Raw genomic sequence first — 21,651 nt, 5'->3', positions numbered from 1 at the left:
CCAGGGTGAATCCCAGCCCCGGTGCGAGGTAGGTCATGGCCCGGGGCTGCCCTGAGCCAGGCTGGAAGGGGCAGCAGGGAGCCTACTAGCCTCCTTCACCGAGGACCTCCCCTCCGGGAAGGTGGCTGCTCTCTGGTGAGCCAGGGACAGGCCACCCGCAGTCGGGGGCCGGAAGACGGACCCGAGTGTCCTGCCCAGGTCCCATCCCGGCCACCTGCTGCCTCTGAGCTCCTGGCAGCCCCCGGGCCATGTTCCTTCCCCGGCTCAGCCTGGTCGGAGAAGCCGTGCTCTGGGGCCAGGAGCCTGGACCAGCACATGCCCTTTCCTCTGGTTAAACCTGTGTCGTCTCCACTTTGCCTTCTCGGGGCTGGACAGTCCATGGCACACCCCAGGCGCTCAGCAGGTGCTTGGTAATGCGTGAACGGGTGAGTGAACGAGTGAATGACCAGAGGCCCCCGGGGGGCCTAACTCAGCCGTCCTCACCCGGCTGGCCTCCCCACGAGGCCTGCCCGGTCACACCGGCCCCAGGCCAGCCCGGACCCTGCAGCAGGGGTCCCCCCAACAGAGCCTGCCATCGCCCCCACCGTGTGCGGCCGGGGGTCATTCAGCAGGTGTGTTCTCGGGTCCCCACTGGGCCAGTTCCTGCTCTTGGGGACCGACGACAAATACAAGCTGAGCTGGCCCGTCTCCCCAGGCTTGTGAGACAGCCCCGCAGACCTGGGTCCTCGGGGCCCGGGACCTTCACAGCTGACGCCTTGCGCTGTGTCACCTGTGGCCAGCGCTGTGCTCTGCTGCTCCCTCTTAGACTCTTGCATCTGGCCTGCTAATGTGCGGTGTTAGGACAGAGTGGGGGGTCCTCACCTTCCCTGCATGTGCACTCACAGGGTCTCTGGCTGTGTAACCCAGAGCAGGTTACTTACCCTGTCCGAGTCCTGTTTCTCACCTGTGAAGTGAGACTGAAAATACCTGTCTCATCGGGCTGCGATTCATCCATCCATGCGTCCATCCATGCATCCATCCATCCATCACCCATCCATCACCCATCCATCCACCAACCCATCCATCCATCCATCCATCCATCCATTTATGGATATATCCATTCCCACCCACATCCATTCATCCATCCATCCATCCATCCCCCATCCCCCAACCATGCATCCATACACCATCCATCCATCCATCCATCCATCCATCCATCACCCATCCATCCACCAACCCATCCATCCATCCATCCATCCATCCATCCATTTATAGATATATCCATTCCCACCCACATCCATTCATCCATCCATCCATCCATCCCCCATCCCCCAACCATGCATCCATACACCATCCATCCATCCATCCATCCATCCATCCATCCATCACCCATCCATCCACCAACCGATCCATCCATCCATCCATCCATCCATCCATCCATCCATTTATGGATATATCCATTCCCACCCACATCCATTCATCCATCCATCCACCCATCCCCCATCCCCCAACCATGCATCCATACACCATCCATCCATCCATCCATCCATCCATCCATCCATCACCCATCCATCCACCAACCGATCCATCCATCCATCCATCCATCCATCCATCCATTTATGGATATATCCATTCCCACCCACATCCATTCATCCATCCATCCACCCATCCCCCATCCCCCAACCATGCATCCATACACCATCCATCCATCCATCCATCCATCCATTCCCACCCACATCCATCCATCCATCACCCATCCCCCATCCAGCCACCCATCCATCCATCTACCCATCCATCCATCACCCATCCATCACCCATCCATTCACCAATCCATCCATCCATCCATCCATCCATCCATGCATCCATCCATTCCCACCCACATCCATCCATCCATCCATCACCCACCCATCCTTCCACCCATCCATCCATCCACCCATCCATCCATCATCCATCCATCCATCACCCATCCCCAACCATGCATCCATACACCATCCATCCATCCATGCATCCATCCATTCCCACCCACATCCATCCATCCATCACCCATCCCCCATCCAGCCATCCAGCCACCCACCCATCCACCCATCCATCCATCCCTCCATTGGACAAATTGTATGGAAAGCTCTAGCATACTGCCTGGGACCATGAGGGGCTGAATAAATGATAGCTATGATTGTATTAGCTCAACTTTATTGAAATATACTTTGACAAATGTTCCCATTGATGTTATCAACACCACAGTCATGATATGGGACATTGCATCCACTGCAAAAAGTCCCCTGTGATTTTCTGTAATGACTCCCCCACCCTCCACCACCACCACCCTTGACCCCAGGCAACCGTGGTGGGCATTCTGTCGCCATGGATCCGATATGCCTTTTCTGGAACTACATATACATGGACTCACACAGGACATAGCCTCTGATGTCTGGTTCAGCGTCCTGCCCCTGACAGTCACTCGCATGCTGCACACATGAATAGCTTGCACCTCGTTACTACTGAGCGGTGCTCCCCCGGACAGGTGAGGAACACGATTCCATTCACCGTTGACAGACATCTGGGTTCTTTCCATTTTGGGGCTGTTACAAATAAAGCTGCTGAGAACATTCAGTGACAAGTCATTCTGTGGTCACGTGCTTTCATTGCTCTTGGGTACGTACCCGGGGCATATGCTAACTCTGTGATTAAGTTTGTAATGAACCACCAAACTGATCTCCAGAGAGGTCGCACCACTTTGCATTCCCACCGGCAACACGTGAGGGTTCGTTCAGGCTCATACCCTCGCCAACAATCGCCGTTACCTTCCGTTTCCGTTCTAGACGTTCTGGTGGCTAGCTGATGGTTCCTCACCATTTCAATCTGCACTGTTTTATGTGCTTATGGCCATTCGTCTATATTCTTTTGTGGAGTGTCTGTTAAACCTTTCTGCCCATTTTCCATAGGATTTTGGTTTACCTTCTTGCTGCTGACTTGTAGAAGTTCTGTACGTATTTGGATGCCGATGCCTCATCAGATATATATTCTCTACCAGCTGATGGCTTGCTTCGGAACTTTATTGATAGCTTTTGACATTATTTTTCTTCCTTTAACTTTCCCGTCACGCGGGTGTGTTGGCAACAAGTTCTCTCAGCTTTTGTGTGCTGACAGAAGTCTTTATTTTGCCTTCATTATTTTGGAGGGGGACACATTTATTGATGTCATTTTAATCACACACTACAGGCATCCCTCAGAGATACTACGGGTTCAGTTCCAAACCACTGCAATAAAGCAAATATTGCAATAGAGCAAGTCAAATGGATCTTCCGGTTTCCCGGGGCGTAGAAAAGGTATGTTTACACTGTGGTCTATTAGATGTGCAGTAGCACAAAGTCAAAAAAACCACGTACATACCTTAAAAAGTACTTTATTGCTAAAAAATGCTAACCGTCACCCGAACTTTCAGTAAGTTGTAGTCACTGATCACACATCAGCCCAACAAATACGAAACTGAAAAAGCTTGACATGTTGTGAGAATGACCGAAAGGTGACAGAGACACGAAGGGAGCAGATACTGTCGGAAAATGGCACCGACACGCTCGCTCGATGCAGCGCTGGCACAACCTTCAACTTGTAAAACACACAGTGTCTGCAAAGCACGATAAACTGAAGTGAACAAAGTGAGGGGTGCCTGTGTGACATTCATGTCATTCAACGTGGTTTCTAGGCTACTCAGACTTGGGCGTTTATCCCCACAATCAATTTGAGGACTTTTTCGTCGCCCCAAACAAGAAACCCCATATTCCTTAGTGGTCATGCCTTCACTTTTGAAAATGTTTTTCTTTTTTCTTTTTTTCTTTTTTGATGTGTGGGGGGTGGGCGGGAGGCTTGGCATGGAATTGATTTTTTTCTTGTAAGTCTTTAAAGATACTAGCCCATTGTCTTCTGTTGGGCATAGTTTTAGGTGAGAAGTCTGTAAGAATTCCTTTGTTCCATCGTCTGTGATGTGGGGTTTTTCCCCCCTCTTGCTCCTTGTTAGATGTGTTACTATTTTTCAGAAATCTGATGACGACGGGCTTAGTAGGTTTCTGTTGTGTTTATGCTACTTGAGATTCATCAACATTCCTGGATCCACGAGTTAACAGCTTTCATCAAACTAGAAATCGTTTAGCCATTATTGCTTCAATTATCCGCTCTTCCCCCACCTCCTGGATCCCCCCCCCCCTTGGACAGGTAAAAAGATCCTTTATCCTCCGATTCCTGAGCCTGTCCCCATGTTTCCCAGTCTTTTCTGTGTCTTTGCTGTAGTCTGAATAGATCCTATGGTTTTGTCTTCAGGTTCACCAAGCCTTTCCTCTGCAATACTTACTCTACCGCTAATTCCTTTGAAGGAATTTTCGTCTCAGAAACTGTAATTTTCATCTGCAGGAATCCCACTTGGTTTCTTTTCATGCGTCCTGTGGCACTCCCACTTATATTCACATTTTCCTTTAAATACCGAAGCATATTTCCAATACTTTTTCAAGCCACCGGCTGCTACTCTCACATCACTCTCATTTCTGGGTCTACTTCTATTGACTCGTTTTTCTCCTGGCTTTGGGTCTCATTTTCCAGCTTCTTCTGTGACTAGTCCTATTTGATCGGATGTTGGGCGCCGCATTCTATGATGCCGAGGGCTGGACATCACTCTTCCTATGGAGAGTGCCGGGTCTCTTCTGGCAGAGGCTCGTTTGCAGATCAGTGCGACCTTTTGTGGGTTTGACCCTTTTCTTCGTTGCAGCAGGTGTTTGCAGCTTTCGCACACAGGCTATTTTAGCCCCACTAATCAGGCACGACCCTTTTGGCATCCCCACTGTGTACCTGGGTGTTCAACAGCCCGGTCACAACTTGAACGTCTCCCAGCCCTGGGAACGGTTCAGCTTACAGCGATCCGGTCGCTCTCTGTCCACCTGGTGAAATGTCCTCTCTGCCTGGGTGGCTTTGTGTCCAGTCAAAGGCTCAGAGGCGCCCCCACGTTGCTCTCTGCACTCGCTCTGCGGGGCCCCCTCCCCTCCGGAGTACGGCTCCTGCTGCTCGGATCACCGCCTCCTGACTCGGTCTCCCCTCCTGGTACTACGGCTCCAGAAACTGTCTCCGGGCACAAAGCTGGGTATTTTCAGAGTCTGCTGCCTGTGTCCCCAGGCTTAGTCCCAAGCAGCCTGTGCTCCGGTGCCTGAAAACAGTTGTTTCGTGTATTTTGTCCAGTTTTATAGTCGTGTACGGAGGTTGGTAAGTGCAACGCGGTCAATGCAGCGTGACAGAACCGTCTGCTGTTGTTTTCAAAACAGGAGATTATCCAGAGGTGATCCTTCTAGCCAACGGTGATCACGTCTCCTCGTCTCTAAGCTACATGCACAGAAACCAACTATTTGATAGTCCTGATGGGAACTTGGGCCTGAACGTGGCACGAGAGCACAGTGACTGTCATTAGAAACGTTCCTTGTCATCGTTCCCCCGTCTCTGCACCTCCCTGATGAAAATATCCACTTCTGTCTGGCACCAAGGCTGTAACTACAGCCAACAGCTCAAAAACTGCCCTTGAAACTGGGTGTGGTGAGACAGAGAACACAGAGCAGAAGTTAACTCTGGGGAGTTTTTTTTTTATTATTATTCTTTGTCTCTCAGAAATGGAACATGTTCCTGGGGGCTGGAGCCATGTGTCTGGGGGCCGGGTGCTCGTGAGAAAACTGGCCTGTGCTCTGGCCAGAGCAGGGTGCTCTGGCCTCCCTGCTGAGCCCCCTGAGGTGCAGGGCAGAGAGGGGAGCCGGTTGTGGCCCTGCCATGAGGATCAGTCCCTCAGTCCATCTCCAGCGACCCTCCGCCTCACCCCTGCTCTGGGCCAGGCACAGGGCACCACAGAGGAAGCAGGCCCAGCCCCTGCCCGCACGCAACTCCAGAGACGTGCTGCTGGGAAGGTGCCGTGGGGCCCAGGTGAGCACCTGTGCAGGGCACAGTGGTGCCCTGACGAGGGAGGGGAGCTGCCCCCCAGGGTAGGAAAGGCCCTGACGGTGCACCCTCGTACTTCAGGGTCTCTGGGTGCTGAGCCCTTAGAGTCTGGGCTAATGCCTCCCTGAGTCACCAGCACTGGCCCTGTACCAGGCGCACACAGGTGCTGAAAAAGCCTGGTTGCAGGAAGGAAGGAACGAACGAATGAATGAATGAATGAACTAGAGCAGACTGCGAAGTCCCCTCAGCCAGGCTGAGGAGCCCGGACTTTCTCAGGGATGCCGGGCGGGGGGGTTAGCAAGGGGGAGCGACAGACACAGAGGCGGGGACCCCGGCGTGGAGGCCGCGGCCCCCAAGCAGGCACGTGTTGAAGCCTCGGTGGGGGTCGCGGCTGGGGAGAGCGTAGCAAGGGAGGGGCCCTTCCCCAGATCCAGAAGACGCTCACGCTTGGGGGTCCTGCCCCCGGGGGGGCGGGTGGGGTGCCACCCACAGATCGAGGACAGGGGCAGCTGAGGAGGGGCTAAGCGTGGCCTCCACAGGCACCAACGCAAGAGAAGAAACGTGTGGAGAGTGCCGGCGGGAGAGGAGCTGACCGAGGGGGCCGCGGAGGGCGGGGAGGGAGCCCCTTCCCAGAAGCCCAGAACCCGCTGCACTCTGTGCCCCCCGGGAAAGAGGGCCTGGGGGCCTGGTCCTGTGCTGGGGGCAAGGGGTGGACGCCTGCAGCGTCGGGGCCGGGCGAGGATGTGCCTGGGTGCATGTCCGCCTGCCGGCCCTGGGCTGGGACCTGCCTCTGCTCCCAGCTGTGGCCCAACAGGAGGAAGGGAGGGGGAGGGGGGAGGGAGAAGAAGGGGGAAGGGAGGGGAGAGGGAGGGGGAGGGAGGGGGAGGGGGAGGGGAGAAGGAGGGAGAGGGGAGAAGGAGGGAGGGAGAGAAGGAAGGAGGGGGAGGGAGGAGGAGGGAGAGAGGGAAGGGAGGGACGGAGGGGAGAAGGACAGGGAAGGCGCGGGGAGCCCGCGGCCTCACTCACCGGCACACGGCGCACACGAAGCAGTCGGGGTGGTAGGTCTTGCCCAGCGCGGACACCACCTCGCCCTCGATGAACCGGTCGCAGCTGAAGCAGCGGGTCCCGTACAGCCTCTGGTAGTCCCGCGTGCAGATGTACTCGCCCTGGCGCACGAAGAAGCCGCCCTCGGCCAGGTCACAGCCACACGCTGGGGGGCGGCCGCGGCGTCAGCAGGGCGGGGACCCCGGGCGGGTTTCCCGCCGCACGCGGCCCCCCTCCCCCCCCCCCCCCCCCCCCCCCCCCCCCCGCCCTGCGCGGGTCGCGGACTCTCCCGCGGAAGCTTCCGGAAGAGCGGCCCCCACCCGGGCCGGGAGTCGCGCCGCCTCGCCAGCCCCCTCGGCCCCCCCGGCAGGGAAGGAGCGCCGACGCCCCCGAGACCCTCCGCTCCCCGGGCCGTTCCCAGCACGGGACACAGGGGCCCGGACGGCGCCCCGTCCTGGGCGGGAAGCCCCGCGGGGCGGAGGGCAGACGCGTCGCCGTGGTTGTCCCCAGGCCACCGAGGAAGTCCCGACGCCCCCTCCAATGTCCGTCTCCACGTCTCACGTCTGTCTCCCAAGGCCAGACTCCCACAGACTCCCACAGGCCATGGTCACTTGAGCACAAATCCTTTCGTCCCCTGTGCCCTAAACACACTCTTCTGGCCCCAGGAAGAGCCCCGCGGAGGGGCTCTGAGAACTTTGCCAGGTGGGGAACGGGGCGACTTGCCTCAGGACAGCCTGCCGGTGTGCGTCCGGGACACCCATGCCTTCCCCTCCCCGCCCCCACACCCCCCCTCCAGCCCAGGGGCACGTGGGAGCCATGCACGGTTTCAGAGGGAGCAGCCTATGCTCTCCCTGGCTGGCCCAGCCCCTCCCTGCTGGGGACCAAGAGGGCGCCCCTGCAGCTCCAGACCCTGCCAGCTGGGCCAGTCCTGGGTCCTCCTGGGTCACAGCCCCCAAGCAGAGTCTTGAAAACCACATCCGTCCTTCCTTCCTTCCTCCCTTCCTTCCTTCCTTCCTTCCTTCCTTCCTCCCTCCCTTCCTTTCTTCCTTCCTCCGTCCCTTCCTTCCTTCTCTCCTTCCTTCCTTCTTTCCTTCCTCCTTCCTTCTCTCCTTCCTTCCTCCCTTCCTTCCTTCCTCCTTTCCTTCCTTTCTTCCTTCCTTCCTTCCTCCTTTCCTTCCTTTCTTCCTTCCTTCCTTCCTCCTTTCCTTCCTTCCTTCTCTCCTTCCTTCCTCCCTCCCTTCCTTCCTCCCTCCCTTCCTTCCTTCCTTCCTCCTTCATCATAATATTGCATCAGCACTTAAAATTTTTCATCAAAACATTAATTGATTGCAAACGATGCTGCTTCTGGGGAATTCTGAGTACCGGCATCTTTCGCTTTAACTCACGTCGTCCTTTCGAGCACATCCAGTGGGAGGTCTCGCCAGAGCGAGACCGCCAGCATCTTCCAGCAAAGCCCACAGCCAGCATTCGTAAAAGTGGAAACTTCACCTTGTCCCCCTTTTGCCTGGAAAGCCTAGTTCCCTTCTACTTCCCCAAAGAACCGCACGCGAACGTAACGTGTTTTAAGACCGGAAGTGCCGCCTCGCCTCCTCCGCAGGAAAAAATTCCAGAGTCAACGTGGACATTGATTTCTTGGGAATGTCTTGTGGTCACAAGGCTCTAAATATTTAATAAGTTATTCTGGATTGGGTTATTTTTTTTTTTACTAAGATGAGTAGAAAGCTAGCAAAGTAACACATACATTATAAATTCGGATAAGTCGTTGGAGACAGAGAAAACCTTTCTACGTAAGCTCTCGGTGCCACGGATGGTGTTGACCGAGGGGAACGCCCGGTGTCCGGTCAAGGGAGCCCCGACCGTGGAACCTTTTCTTGGTGCCCTGGGAGTCTGGGAGGCGAGGGGAAGCCTGGCGGCCTTCCTTCCGGACAGGTGCCTTCTCGGGGGCTCGGGTTTCGGAAGAGCATTTGCGGAAATTTGGAGTCTGGAGACTCAACCTCTGGGAGTCGGGGTCCTCCCGGGGCCCGGTCCGCTCGGCCCGGTCCGCAGAGCCCCCCTCAGCTCACACCCCACTCAGTGCCCACCACCTGCCCCGTCGCCTGCTGCCCGGGGGCTCCGGCGGCCCCGCGGGGAGGGGAGCCCCCTCAGCTCAGCTCCCATCCCCCACACAAGGTGGGAGGTGGACCCCTCGCCCGGGCCACAGGGTGGCACGTGCGATGTGCCAGTTGTGGAGACCAGAGCGGTTCTCCAAGGAGATGTGAGCTCTGCAGACGAGGTGAGACGTCAGCTGAGCAGCTGAGCCCAGACGCTGGAGCTGCCTGGCTTTGGACCCCAGCTCCGCCCGTGCCCTCGGCTGTGCGTCCTGGGCAAGTTCCTTAGCCTTTCTGGGCCTCTGCAGAGGCCTCCCCGAGGCTCGGTCCTGCGCCTTCACTGTGGTCCTTCTCCAGAAACAGGAGCGGGGGACGGGGGTGGGGGGCTTCCCGGAATACGACTCAGCACGGACGCTACAGAACGTGAAAACCGCTCCTGCCCCCCGACCCGTCAATCTCTTTTCTGGGACTTCATTCCCAGGAAATGACCAGGAATAGCCACAGAGCACTGCTGGCCAGTGTAGGCTGCAGCCGCGATGCAAACGACGTAGGCAATTAACGCGGGGCTTTGGAGCCAGGCAGCCTGGGCCGGAACCCTCCCTCCGCTGCTGCTCAGCTGTGTGACCTTGGGCGAGCTACTTAGCCTCTCTGAACCTCCGAGTCGTCCCCTGCAACATAGGGTTCGCTCAGCGCCGGATGGAACCGGCTTACCTGTCCGACGGCAGAGGAATGGCCAAGGTCACCGCTGGCCTTGCCTGTGAGGAATCGGGGCAGATACTGAACTGACGTGGAAGGATTTGCATGATGGGGAGAGGGCGCCCACAGTCCGGGAGGTGAATAAATCGGGACACAGAGGAGCGTATGTAACGAGACCTCCAATTAAAGAGACTCGCGAGGGACGGGATGGAGGGGCTGCCTACCGACCCGAACCCGACAGGAGTCCACCGGGGGGGCCCCTGGGGGGTGTTTCCACTCTCCCTTACGCCTCCCTGCGCTGGTGGGTGGAGGAGGGAGGAGGCAGCCGCTAACATCAGAGCACGAGGAAACGACGGAGGCGGCCCCGCGGCCTGATCTGAGTGCGCTGGCTCGGGGCTCACGGCCACTGCCAGCCAGGGCTCGCCCCGATCTCTGCCCGGGACCCTCCATCTGTACTAACAGGCCCCTGTCCCCAGAGCGACCTCCCTGCCACGGGGCCCGCGGGTCCTGGATCGCCCTGTGAGGGGCAGGCTGTGCACAAGGACACCTGCCCGGGGCCGGCAGACGAAGCTTTCCTTTGGTTCTGGAAGCCGTTGGTTGGTTTCTCATAAATGCCCCGGGGGCACCCCAAAAGGAGAGAGTGTGGGCATGTTGTACCATTCCCTTGTCACCCCCAGGTGCCCAGAGCAGCTCTCCGGTGGCGGTCCCAGAGAGATGTGGCAGAGCCAGTGGGCTCGCTGCCCTGCCCACCTCCTTCCCTCCTGGGGGGACTTTCCCGCCATCACGGTCCTGCTCAGCCCTGCTGCTTCTCGGATCAGAAAACGCCCGCTTGCTGGGCATCACGGGTGGATGTGGCCTCCTGTGGTCGTCACTTAGGGGCCGGGGCTGTGTTTCCAGGGCGCTACGAGCAGGGTGCAATCAAGAACCAGGGTCCTAAAAGCGCAGACCTTGGCCGCACACACAAAGTCAAGGGGACCACACTGGGTTCTCCAGGCAAATTACAAGCTGTTGGTAAACACGCTCTCACTTCTTTCTTGAGGACCTACTACGTGCTGGGTGTTTTCCACGTTTGGCTCACATGTTGCAGCGTGAGAATAGAGGCGACAAGATCCCTACACACAGCCGGAATCCACGTCCCCGCACGGTGGACACCCGTCTCCGCCCCTGGCCCCTTCCCCACGGCCCACCGTGGCCCTCCGCACAGAGGTCTGGGGAAACGAAGGTGGACCGGAGCCCTCCTCTGTCCACTGTCCCTGGGCCCCAGAGCCAAGAGCCTCACACGGACCCCTGCCCATCGCTCATTCTGCTCCAGCCTTTTCCCACGTCCACCAGGCACGCGCCCGCTTTCTCGTCTTCGTCCCAGCTGCTCCCTCCGGCTGCAAGGCTCTTCCCAAACGTCCCTCAAGTCTTCCACTCAGGTCACCTCCTCTGTGAGGCCCACCCTGATTGCTCAACGGGAACAGCAACTCTGCCCCTCTTCCTCCCTTCCCGTCTGGCACCTTCTGGCACACGGTAAGATGTCTCTATCCTGTCCAGTGTTTCCCGTCCGTCCCCCGTTTGCCAGAACGTGATCTCCATGGGAACAAGGGTGTCCGTCGTGCTCACGGATGCATCTCAAGCGCCCAGAACACCGCCTGAGCGTGGCAGCGGCCCGAGAAATGTTGCTGTACGAACCCCGAGGTTAGAAACGTGCACAGGACCCACACGAGCAGGCGGTGGCAGAGGTGGGATTTGAGCCCAGACCTCCAAGCATCAAAGCCCAAGCCTGGGGCAGCCATGAGGCAGAGTGTAATTACATAATTATTTCGTGGGCTCTCCCAGGCAAACTGAGGCACGCCAAACACGTGCCGAGGTGGCAAGAACCCATCCCACCGGGGCCTCTTGTGAGATGCTGTGGGCGCCTGGCAACGTGCCCACCCAGGGACAGACATGACTGGTCTCTGTGAATCGCCATCCTCCTTCTTGGTCCTCTGTGGCCCTGTGGGTGGACACGTGACCCGGTTCCGGCCAATGAGCCATATTAGAAGTCTTTGGGAGGGCCTCAGGGAAAGGGTTCTCCCTGATCAAAGAAGGGAGAGTCACGTGAGCAGGGAGGCCTCTGCCTGTGTCTATCCCTCTTCCCGAGTTGGATACTATCCTGTGAGGATGTGATGCTTGGAGCTATGGCAGCCACCTTGAGACCATGAGGACAGGCACCTCTGCCATGCACAGGATGCGGGGTGGGGGGGGGGGGCGAGGGGAAGTGGGGGTGGGGCAGTGAAGAAATCTGCATCTTTAATGACCCCGTTGAGCTGTTAAGTTACCCAACTCCGGGGAAAGGGGCCACTTCCAGGCTTTACGTTAAGACGATAAACATCCGAGGCACCTGGGTGGCTCAGTCGGTTAAGTGTCCGACTTCGGCTCAGGGCATGATCTCACAGTTCGTGGGTTCGAGCCCCGCGTCGGGCTCTCCACTCAGCACAGAGCCTGCTTTAGGTCCTCTGTCCCCCTCCCTCTCTGCCCCTGCCCTGCCCTGCTCTCTCTCTCTCTCTCAAAACTAAATAAGCGTTAAAAACCAGATGATAAGTATCCATGCTGTTTAAGACACTAGGAGTTGGATAATTCATTTTGATTCATCCCAAAGTGCCCTCAGTGACTCAGAGGCTTTGCACTTTCAGAGAAACTGGATAGAAGCCCAATCAGAGGCCGTGTAACCTTCACGCTTAAACAAACGCGGTTCTTTCCAGCCTGCAGGCAACCTCAGCCGCCGCACGTCGTTCCGAGCAGGTGAAGCAGAGATGCCCCCACCGCCAAGGGCAGGGGCCCCGCTGGGCACGGCCGCCCGGCACAGCGTGAGGCTCTGTGGCTGCCTGCGCGTGTGGGCAGCGGTCTCGAAAGGGGGCCCGCGTGCCCACGGGCTCCTGCCCCCCGTGCCACCCCCACAGCAAGCGCTGGGAGCGGCCGCGGCGCACAGAGGCGCGTCCCGGGTGCCCGCCAGCACCACCCGCCTGCGGGCCGTGACGAAGGGGCCGCGGCTTCTCCAGGGCCGCTCACGGAGGACAAAGTGATCTGTCCCCGGTGACGCTGTGGGAGGGCGGGGGCTCCCCTCCTCCCAACCCCCCCGGGTCAAACCAGGACTCCGTTCTGATGCCTTTTATCGCGTTCCTAAGGCCTGTGCTTACGGACAATCCTTTGAAACACGGCGGCCACTTCCCCCGTCTTTTAAAGTCAGCATCGAAAAAGAGCATTTTAATGGATTTTGCTTTTCGGACACAGCAAATTGATCTTTTGGAGAGTAGAGAGAATTAACCCAGACAAATCCCTGGGAAGCTCTGATGAAAAGGAGAAGCTTCAGGCGAGGGGGGTGGGCACTCTCCACCCGGGGGTGGGGCACCGGCCACAGAAGGGGTGGGGGCATGGTCCGCAGTGGGGGAGCCGCGTCGTAGGCAGAGGTGGTGTCCCCAGGACGCTACAGGGTCGCCGTTCTCACACGTCCACACGGCGCTGCCCCGTCCTTTCCCAGAAAACACCACTTGCAGGCTGTGCCCCTCTGACGGGCAGGGCCAGGGTCACCCTCAGACCGAGGGTCCCAGGACGCGCCCACCCCTGCCAGAGATGGTGTCGCCGCAGAGGTCCCTGGGTGGGGGCCACTGGGGGCGCTGGGGTCTTCCCTGGGCCACTGGCCCGCGCAGGAACCCCCGAGTCTCCCACGGCACTCCGCCCGGCACCCTGCCCGGGACTCATCAGAGGCCACCATCCAGCCCTGGACAGGCTCCCACATCTCCAGGCCCCAGCCGCCCCCTCGGGTGACAGTCTCGGGTCCCTCGCAGGGCCGCTGGCACAGGGGGGAGCCTGGGCCCCCAGCCCCATCCCCCTCCGGCCCTGCAGCACCCCGCAGTCCAACCGCTGACCTGCGCCCCACACCGTGTGCACCTGCCCCTGCCGCCTGGGTTGGCCTGACGGGCTCCTCCTCACTCCAAGTCAGAGCCCAAACACCACCTCCTCTGCGAAGCCCTCCCTGGAAGCTTCCAGACCCTTCCTCACCCCCTACCCCCAGACCTTAGTTTAGCGGGTGTATCTATGTCCTCACAAGACCTCACCCGTCTCAGCAGGGACAAAGAACAGAGACCAGAGATGCTCACCTTTACAGACAAAGCACTTGATGTGGAAATACTTGTTCTGGACCCTCAGCACCTCCCCCTTGCACACATTTCCACACGTGTTGCACAGGATGGCCGTGCTGGGCGACTTCTCCAGGGGGCTGTGAGCAGCCTGGGGCTCCGATACTGCCGGGGGAAGAAAGGTCACGTTAAAGGGTGGGACACACCAGGCGCAGGCGAGTAAACCAGTGACTGTGCTCGCCCCCCTCCCCCCCCCCCCCCCCCCGCCAGCTCAAGCCCCATAGGGCGTCGGGGCACAGGCCCATCTTCTTTCCTGGGGGACCAGAGAGAATCGGATAACTTGAGGCCATCTGGTCAACCCCAGTGAGCGGCTCCTGTCTCTGGCGCCCCCACACGCGGGCCATCGGTCCCCCATCGCTGTGTGCGTGCCTGCCGTGGTGGGGAGATCTCGACCCCGTCCCAAAGGGTATCCTGGTCTCTTGCTGCGTTGACCGGCAGGGCCTCAGAAGCAGCCCCCTCCCCCCGCCCAGTGAGCCGGGCATCCCGTCTACGGCCGGGAGACCCACAGTCCTCTCTTCTGCGACAGCAATAGCCACGGTCCTCCTTGGAGCATGCTTCAAAGTCCCTCTGTGTCCCGGGGACGTGAACCTGAGTACTGGTGCGGCCCTCCTCCGAGCCAGCCATGGCCTGGGGTGTTTGTGGAGGTGTAGAAACCCACCGAGGGGCAGGTCGGGGTGGATGGTCAAAGGGCCCGGCTCTGGGGCTCTTGGGGTCTGGGGGGGCCATATGCTCCTCTCCCACACCCTCCAAAAGCACCTGTGGAGGCCAGCGGACAGGACACAGGGGTCCACAGCAGGCCAGCCCCTTAAGGAGCCGCAGCCTGGCGGTGAAGACAGCCCAAGGGGCAGAGCTGATGCCGGGGGAGGCCCAGGGGCTGGGGACCAGCAGAGTCGCTTGAAACACAGGGAGAAGCCGGCCGATGGCAGAGCTGGAGGCTGGCACGGAGGCCTGCCGGGCAGAGAGCATGGCCCACGCAGGGACCTGAGTCAGCTGGATCCTTCCGACTCAGGACCAACCCGAGAAAGCCAAACCTGCTTCCCTGACCAGCCGTGTGGTCACCCCTTTCAGCGGACTTCCCGGCCTCCTGGCCTCCTGGCCTCCCCGGCCTCCCATCAGACCCACCCCAGCCTCTTTCCTCCTCTGGGAAGCCCCCCCACTGCTCTGCCCGCCTCTGGGGCTCTGGCAAACGCAAGTGAGGGGGGACGACCTCCCACTCCAGCCAGCACCGGGGAGACAGCTTTGACTTTCTCATTTGGGGGTCTTTGCTTATTTTCACATCTTCTTTTTATTTATTTTATTTATTTTGATGTTTTTATTTTTGAGACAGAGAGAGACAGAGCATGAACAGGGGAGGGTCAGAGAGAGAGGGAGACACAGAATCCGAAACAGGCTCCAGGCTCCGAGCTGTCAGCACAGAGCCCGACGTGGGGCTCGAACTCACAGAGCTGTGAGATCGTGACCTGAGCCAAAGTCAGACGCTCAACCGACTGAGCCACCCAGGCATCCCTATTTTCATATCCTCTAATGCCACCCTCCTTTCTTGGTCTGGACAGGGTGCAGGTGGCATACCTGGGGCAGGAAGCCTGCAGGAGAAAGCCCAGGTGGGCTGAGGGGTGTGGGGTGGCCGAGGAAGGACCTGCCACACTTCGTTGGAGCATTAAGCTACTTGTATCCACGAACACGGTTGTCTAATGCCAGCTTTGAGCGAGCACCACACCTCGGGGTCTCCTCGCAAACATCAAGGAGGTCACGCCAGACAGAGAAGGACATTTCTCCATCCAATTCCCCCCCCTACCCCTTGCCCCCCAGGACCCCGCATCCCGGCGGCCCCCCATCCACCAGGGCGGGGTTCCTCTCTGCTGCGGTCCCCGCCCGAGGTGGGGACATTGTGTGGGCGGCACAGAGGGGGAGCGGGCCATGCTGGGGACAGCAGGCTGTCTGAGGAGGAGAAGGCTGTGAACACCCCGAGGGTAGCAGGGTTCCGGCTATCTGGGGACGAGCAGCAGGTGCAGGAAAGGAGGTGAGCGGCATGAAAAGTAATTTGGCGTCTCCCTGGGCCGGGAGTCAGCGCCTGCCTTGTGCCTCCAGAGGGATCCAAACAGCAGACTGCGGGGGCAGAGCCCGGCGGGGCCCCTCGAGTTCTGCTGCCCTCCTGCAGCCACAGCGACCCTCCCCGCTCTAGCTGAAGTGCCAACGTTGGGCTCTCCCTGGGCTTCTCCTTCCTGCAGAACGAGTGCAGAAATTGTCTCATCTACTATTTGATAAAATTAGCGGAAGAAGGCAGACGGCGGGATTTGAATTTAAGACTCGAAATTCAAGACCGGGCTTCAATTTAAGACTCCCCTTGCGGGATGAGCCGCTGGAATCCGGGTTTGAAGCCAGTGAATGGCCCGGCGGGCTATGGAGTCACCCTGTCCTCCTCCGAGGCTCCATGGAGACCGTGCAGGGGCGGTGGGGGCGGGGGGGGGGGGGGCGGTGGAGGGAGGACTGAGATCCTCGACACTGGACACTGTTATCTTCTCATCTGTCCGGCACACAAAGGACAACAGCCGATCGTCTGTCCGTGAGCAGACAAGCAAGTTTTTATACTGCTGGGATCTGGCTCAAGTCCAGGGAGGGAAGGTCACTGTCAGGGTCCCGGGGGGGAGTGCAGGCCGTGGGGGCAGATGGCCTGGGCGCAGCCCCAGCCTCACCTCCTACGTGCTGTGACCTGGAACGTCCAGCCTTCCACGCAGCTGTCCCTCCGCCCGGCTGCCTCGTTCAATCACCTGCCCCAGAGCGTTGCTAGGATGTGGGCTGGGTACCCAATAGCTATTGTCCTTTTCCAGAACACACGGCCTGACACCCTCAGCTGCCTGGCTCCTGGAGATATATCGGACCTGCGGGCGGAGCTGCTTTAAGACACGCTTTGCTGAGGGGACCCGACCCTGCCCACGGAGGAGGGGGTCCCTCTAAAGCTTCCTGGGACCTCCGGGCGGTGAGAGCGGTGGTGCTGCCCTCTGGCGGCGGGAAGAAGACACTGCGCCACGGAGACAGCCGTGGGCCTCGCGCACAGGCGTTCCCTCCGGCCGGGCACCTGCCCGGATCCCACCCGTGAATCCCGCAGACCGTGGCGTGGGCCCTCTGACCCCCCCGAGACGGACTCACCCCTTGCGCCTCCTGCACATGCCCACTTGCAAGAAACCCCCGTACGCAGACCACGCTGGGGTATGTGTCCTCGGTGAGCTGTTGTCCCTGATGCTGCTGGGGGAGCTGAGGCCCGGAGAGATGGCCCAGGCCCGGAGCGTGACGACACCCAGGGTTTTCTCCACTCGGCCCCGGGACAGGGATGGGCTGTTCTGGCCAGGCCTGGTGTCCGGGGTGTGGGTGGTACGTTAAAAAAAAGAGAATTCTCAAGAAACTAGCTACCAAGCCTCAAAAAGAGGGAGAATCCTACATGCACGTTACCAAGAGAACGAGCCCGCTACGGGGCTGTAGGGTCCCATGCACAGGGCATTCTGGAAAAGGCAAAACCATGCAAACAGGAAACAAAGATCAGCGGTCGCCAGGGCGTGGGGGCGGGAGGGGTGAACGGGCACACAGAGGGCGTTTACGGCCACGAGACCCCCATGGGGACACCTGTCGTGGCACACTCGTCCCGCCCGGAGTCACCCCAGCGGAAACTTCAGCTCATTCTACGGCAAGCACACCCCACCACCGCAAGATGCAAACCCCAGCGGAAAGTTCCGGGGGTGGCGTCCATGGGAACCCCGCTGTCTGTTCGGTGTTGCTGTGGACGGAAGGCCACTCTAGGAGACGACGTCGGGGAAAATTTTTAAACGAAAAGGAGAGAGAGAGAGAGAGAGAACGGCCACGCCGGAGCCCTGACCACACGCACAGCGGGCTCTTCGCACTACAGACCCCCAACCGTGATCATCACGTAAAACAAACGCGAGTGGCACGAATCGATCCCACAAAGGGCTGTGGCCACTTAATCCCCCTGTGCTAGTGAAATCCCGGCACCGGGGGGCCTCGCAGGGAACAGGACTTACTACAGGCACCATCACTGCGTAACGCCCGCGGTCACAGGGGAGGGACACGGCCAGCGCGCCCTGACCGGGGGCCAGCCCCGCAGCCCCCGCGATGCCCGGCAGCCCCTCCAGGCTGCGACCGTGCTCTCTCTCCAGGAGAAGCCGTGTGCTGCTGGAGCTGGGACGGGAGCCAGCAGGGCGGGCTGTGACATCCGGGGGCGGCCGCGTGACCTTGGAGAGCTGACCGAATCCCAAGAAGCCTCAGTTTTCACATCTATAAATTGGAGCTCGGTCTCCTGAGGAATTGTTTTAGGCTCCATTAAAGTCGAGGAAGCCCCTGGGGCAAGGCTGGCCTGGTGGTCCCCAGGTCCCCAGATCTCAGGGGCCTCCCCGCAGCTGGGGGTGGCGACGGGGAGGAGGCTGCCAGGAGGGAGACCGGAAGCTCCCAGAGGGCCGTGCTTCGGCTCACTCGCCAGCCTCGTCTGTAGATGTCCCCAGATTTGCCTCCACGCTCCAGTCACCTCGTGACGTGCCGGGGTAGACGACGGTGGGGGTGGGGGGGGCCGGAGAGCCGTACTGACGCGAGCTATGCCCCTCCCTGGCCCTGACACCTTGGGCAGGTCACATGCCCTCCGAAGCCTGTTTCCACCTTCGCGATGGGGATAGGCATTCCCAGATGGGGGACCCCGATGCATCTCCCACTTCCCAGACCGCAAGGCACCTGCCGTTCGTGATCCTCGGGACATTTCTAGCCGTTTCTTCCGTTTTCTCATGTTGGTGCTGGTGTTCTGTTCCTTCCCCGAGGGTCCAGTTCGTGCTGGAGCCCGAGCTGGCGGTGCCTGGCGGGGCCAAAGACCCACAGTCCCTGGTCATCTGGTGCAGGGTTTGCTCCGGACGGACACGCACCTCGGAACTGGACGTGGGACCCTGTGCGCTCCGGTTCTGACTGGACCCCACGGCCCCGCCAGCCGTGATGGCTTCGCTGTGCTCTCCCCTCTGCTGTTTGCATCCTGCAAACCACCGGCCGGGGTTCCAAGCTGCGTGACTGTGTTCTAATATCGAATAGCCTCATAAACCATGCGGGCACACCCACTCCTGAGACTCCGCTACGCCCAGGGTGGGTCCCAGGCACACAGGGGGGCATGGGCCTGTGTGCAATCAAGGAGAACTTCTGGGAGGAGGTGACACGAGGTAGGCAGGTGCCTTCTGGGTCTTCAGCAAGTGCACGTCACCGTGCTCATTTCCATCACAGTCCCGACCACGCCGGGTGGCCCCTGCCCGTCGGCCTGTGTGCCCGCCTCCCCCCACGTGGAAGGCCCCCAGGGCCAGGGGCCAAGTCTGGGAAGCGTGTGTCCCTCGGGCCGGGTCTGGGGGGATGGCTCTCGCACGCCCCACGTGGCCATAAGCATCCCTGTGGCTTGCGCACCCCTCCGGCACGCGTGTTTCTTTGCGCTGGTTTTCTAAGTACAGAGTTAATGACGCCCCCACCCCCGCGCCCTGGAGGGTCTGTCTGCCCTGCCCTCAGAACGCTCTTTTACAGGCTGTGCCTCAGGTCAGGAGTAGGTCCCGCTCTCTCCCGCCGCCCTCCCCAGTGCTGCGTGTCGGAAAATCGCTTCAAATCACACGGGAGCGCTCCCTTCGCTAACCTACTTACGGGCCGACTGCTAATTATAATCACGGAGCTGGCCGTTCTCTCCGAGGCCGTCGGCAGCCTGGGCCCAGCAAGCAGGCTCCCCAGACGGGCCAGAGGGGCGATCCTGTCTGACCCTTCCAGGAAGTCATTCATCCAGTCCTCCACCAGCGCCGGCGAAGATGCTGCGGGTGCCTGCTCCCTGCCGAGCTCGGGGCTGGGCCGGGGCCCCGGCAGTTCCCGCCCCCAGGGGTCTGCACTCCAGGGTACAGCGTTGGGGGACAGAAACACCCCACCCAGAAGCTCGTTGCACCAGACGCCTGAACTCTCAGGCCCGTTTCGATACCCACACCGTCGGACCGCAGGGAGCCCTGTCCCCCTGGGGATGCCACCTCGTGGGAAGCTGTTCCCTCCACCCCCCGGGAGTGACCTGGCCCTCAGCCGGCTCCCCACAGACGTGGCCTCTGGTTTCTCTGTGGGGCTGAGTGCGCCCACACGAGCCCTTGACCTGCCCCAGGACCAGACTGCACTCGGCCGGCAGCGATCAGCTCTGCTTGACCGGGTTCTAGGACGGGGACGTGGGCTCAGCACAAACGTTCGCAGGCAGAACTGAGCATGTTAAAGTGCTGCACGCTCCCGGCCAACTTCTGCCCGACACCATGACGTCCGGGGGCAGAGCCACCGGGGGTCCCCTGGGCCCCGCTCAGGGCCGGGGACACGGCGATAAGTGTCTGCTGGGTGGCTGAGCCGAACCTCCTCTCCTGTTCACCCCACTGCGCTGAACGTCCCCTTCACCCTCGGGGGCCCCACACCCAGCCCAGCGCCTGGCCCCTGCTAGGCGATCGAGAAATAGGACGAATCAACACATACCACACTGAACTGCAACATTTTGGGACAGGTGCCCGTCTCCACCTGCACGCCGCGTGCCTGGGCATCCGGCGATGTGACCGCCCCTCCTTCTGGAGGTCTGGACGCTCACCGCTCCGAGCAGTTCTTGGAGGCAGATGCCCGTCCCACAAAGCTCTTCTCCAATGTGGCTTTACCACATCTCCCACTAAGTGTCGGGGTGTGAGACCCCTCCCCTGGAACACGGGTGGACATCTGGGGACAGCCTCGGCCAACAATGTGATGGAAACAACTCCACGTGGCTTCCAGGCCAGATCATCATGCCACAAATTTGCTTTTAAGGACGCTCATTCTTGGAGCCCAGAGGCCACGCTGAGAGGAAGCACGACCACCCCAAATGCAGAGCGATCGCACGCAGCGTGCACGTGAAGCTGTTCTGGCCGCCAGCCACGTGGGCCGCCAGCCACGTGAGCCACGACGCCTCCAGGGGCTCCGTCATCCCCAGCTCTCGGGTCACCCCCAGTCTTTACGTCTTCCCAGGCGAAACCACAGACATCGTGGAGAGGACAGAAAACGCCCCTGCCGTGCCCTTTCTGGATGTCTGACCCTCGGAACCCATGAATGTCCCAGAATGCACGTTCGGTGCTGAAGATTTGGGGCGGCGTGTTATTCGGCCGCAGAAAACCACAGCCAGACCCCCAGAATCCCCTGCCAAGTCCCGACATGGCGTGCCTCCCACCTCTGCACACAGCCGGCCTGAGGCTCACTCCAGACCTCTCCAGACACAGGAACGTCCCTCCCTCCACGGCCCAAGTCCCGCGAGGTTGTGCTGGCTGCTTTGATTCAGGGAAGGAAATGCCCAAAGTCTGGCATGACCTTGTCTGGAGTCCTTCCTGCCACCCTGGGGTAGACACTCTTGTGCCCTTTTGGCAGAGTGAGAAACCAAGCTCAGAGAGGTAAGCTAACCAGCCCAAGGCCACACAGCCAGGAGGGGTGGACTCAAGATTCAATCCCCGGTCTGCCCTCCTCCCGCCAACCTACCCTGGCTCCAAAGTCCCAAGTGTCTCGGGAGGTCCCCATTTGGACCTGGTGGGAGACTGTCCCCTTGTGCCCACGGGCTCACAGCAAGGGGACAGCACGGACGACGGAGCCCCCAGGGCAAGCTCTCCCAGCTGGCAAGGTGGCAGGACCAGGGAAGGCGGCCTTGAGCACCAGCAAGGTCAGGTCCTTTGCTCGGG

The 21,651-nt window shown here is 59.9% G+C and overlaps 1 protein-coding gene across 21 annotated transcripts in view; it reads right to left on the bottom strand.

Moving 5' to 3' along the window:
* ABLIM2 (actin binding LIM protein family member 2) overlaps window positions 1–21,651 on the bottom strand; it is a 143,064-nt gene that overhangs the window by 89,875 nt on the left and 31,538 nt on the right. For 3 of the 21 annotated variants that reach the window (XM_078446319.1, XM_078446328.1, XM_078446316.2), the window contains exons 1-3: window positions 18,659–18,740; window positions 13,889–14,032; window positions 6,967–7,150 (exon numbers count right to left, since the gene is read on the bottom strand). In XM_078446319.1, coding sequence (XP_078302445.1) covers window positions 6,967–7,150; window positions 13,889–14,032; window positions 18,659–18,710 — 380 coding nt within the window. In that variant the 5' untranslated portion in view covers window positions 18,711–18,740. Of the gene's footprint in view, window positions 1–6,966; window positions 7,151–13,888; window positions 14,033–18,658; window positions 18,746–21,651 lie in introns of those variants that run through there. The other 18 variants (XM_078446318.2, XM_078446327.2, XM_078446323.2 and 15 more) reach the window with 11 other exon arrangements.

This window comes from Panthera onca, chromosome B1 (assembly GCF_046562875.1).
Source record: "Panthera onca isolate mPanOnc1 chromosome B1, mPanOnc1 haplotype 2, whole genome shotgun sequence".
NCBI classification, from domain to species: Eukaryota; Metazoa; Chordata; class Mammalia; order Carnivora; family Felidae; genus Panthera; species Panthera onca.
Note: the sequence above shows the minus strand (reverse complement) of the source record. Positions and strands in the feature narration are given on the sequence as shown.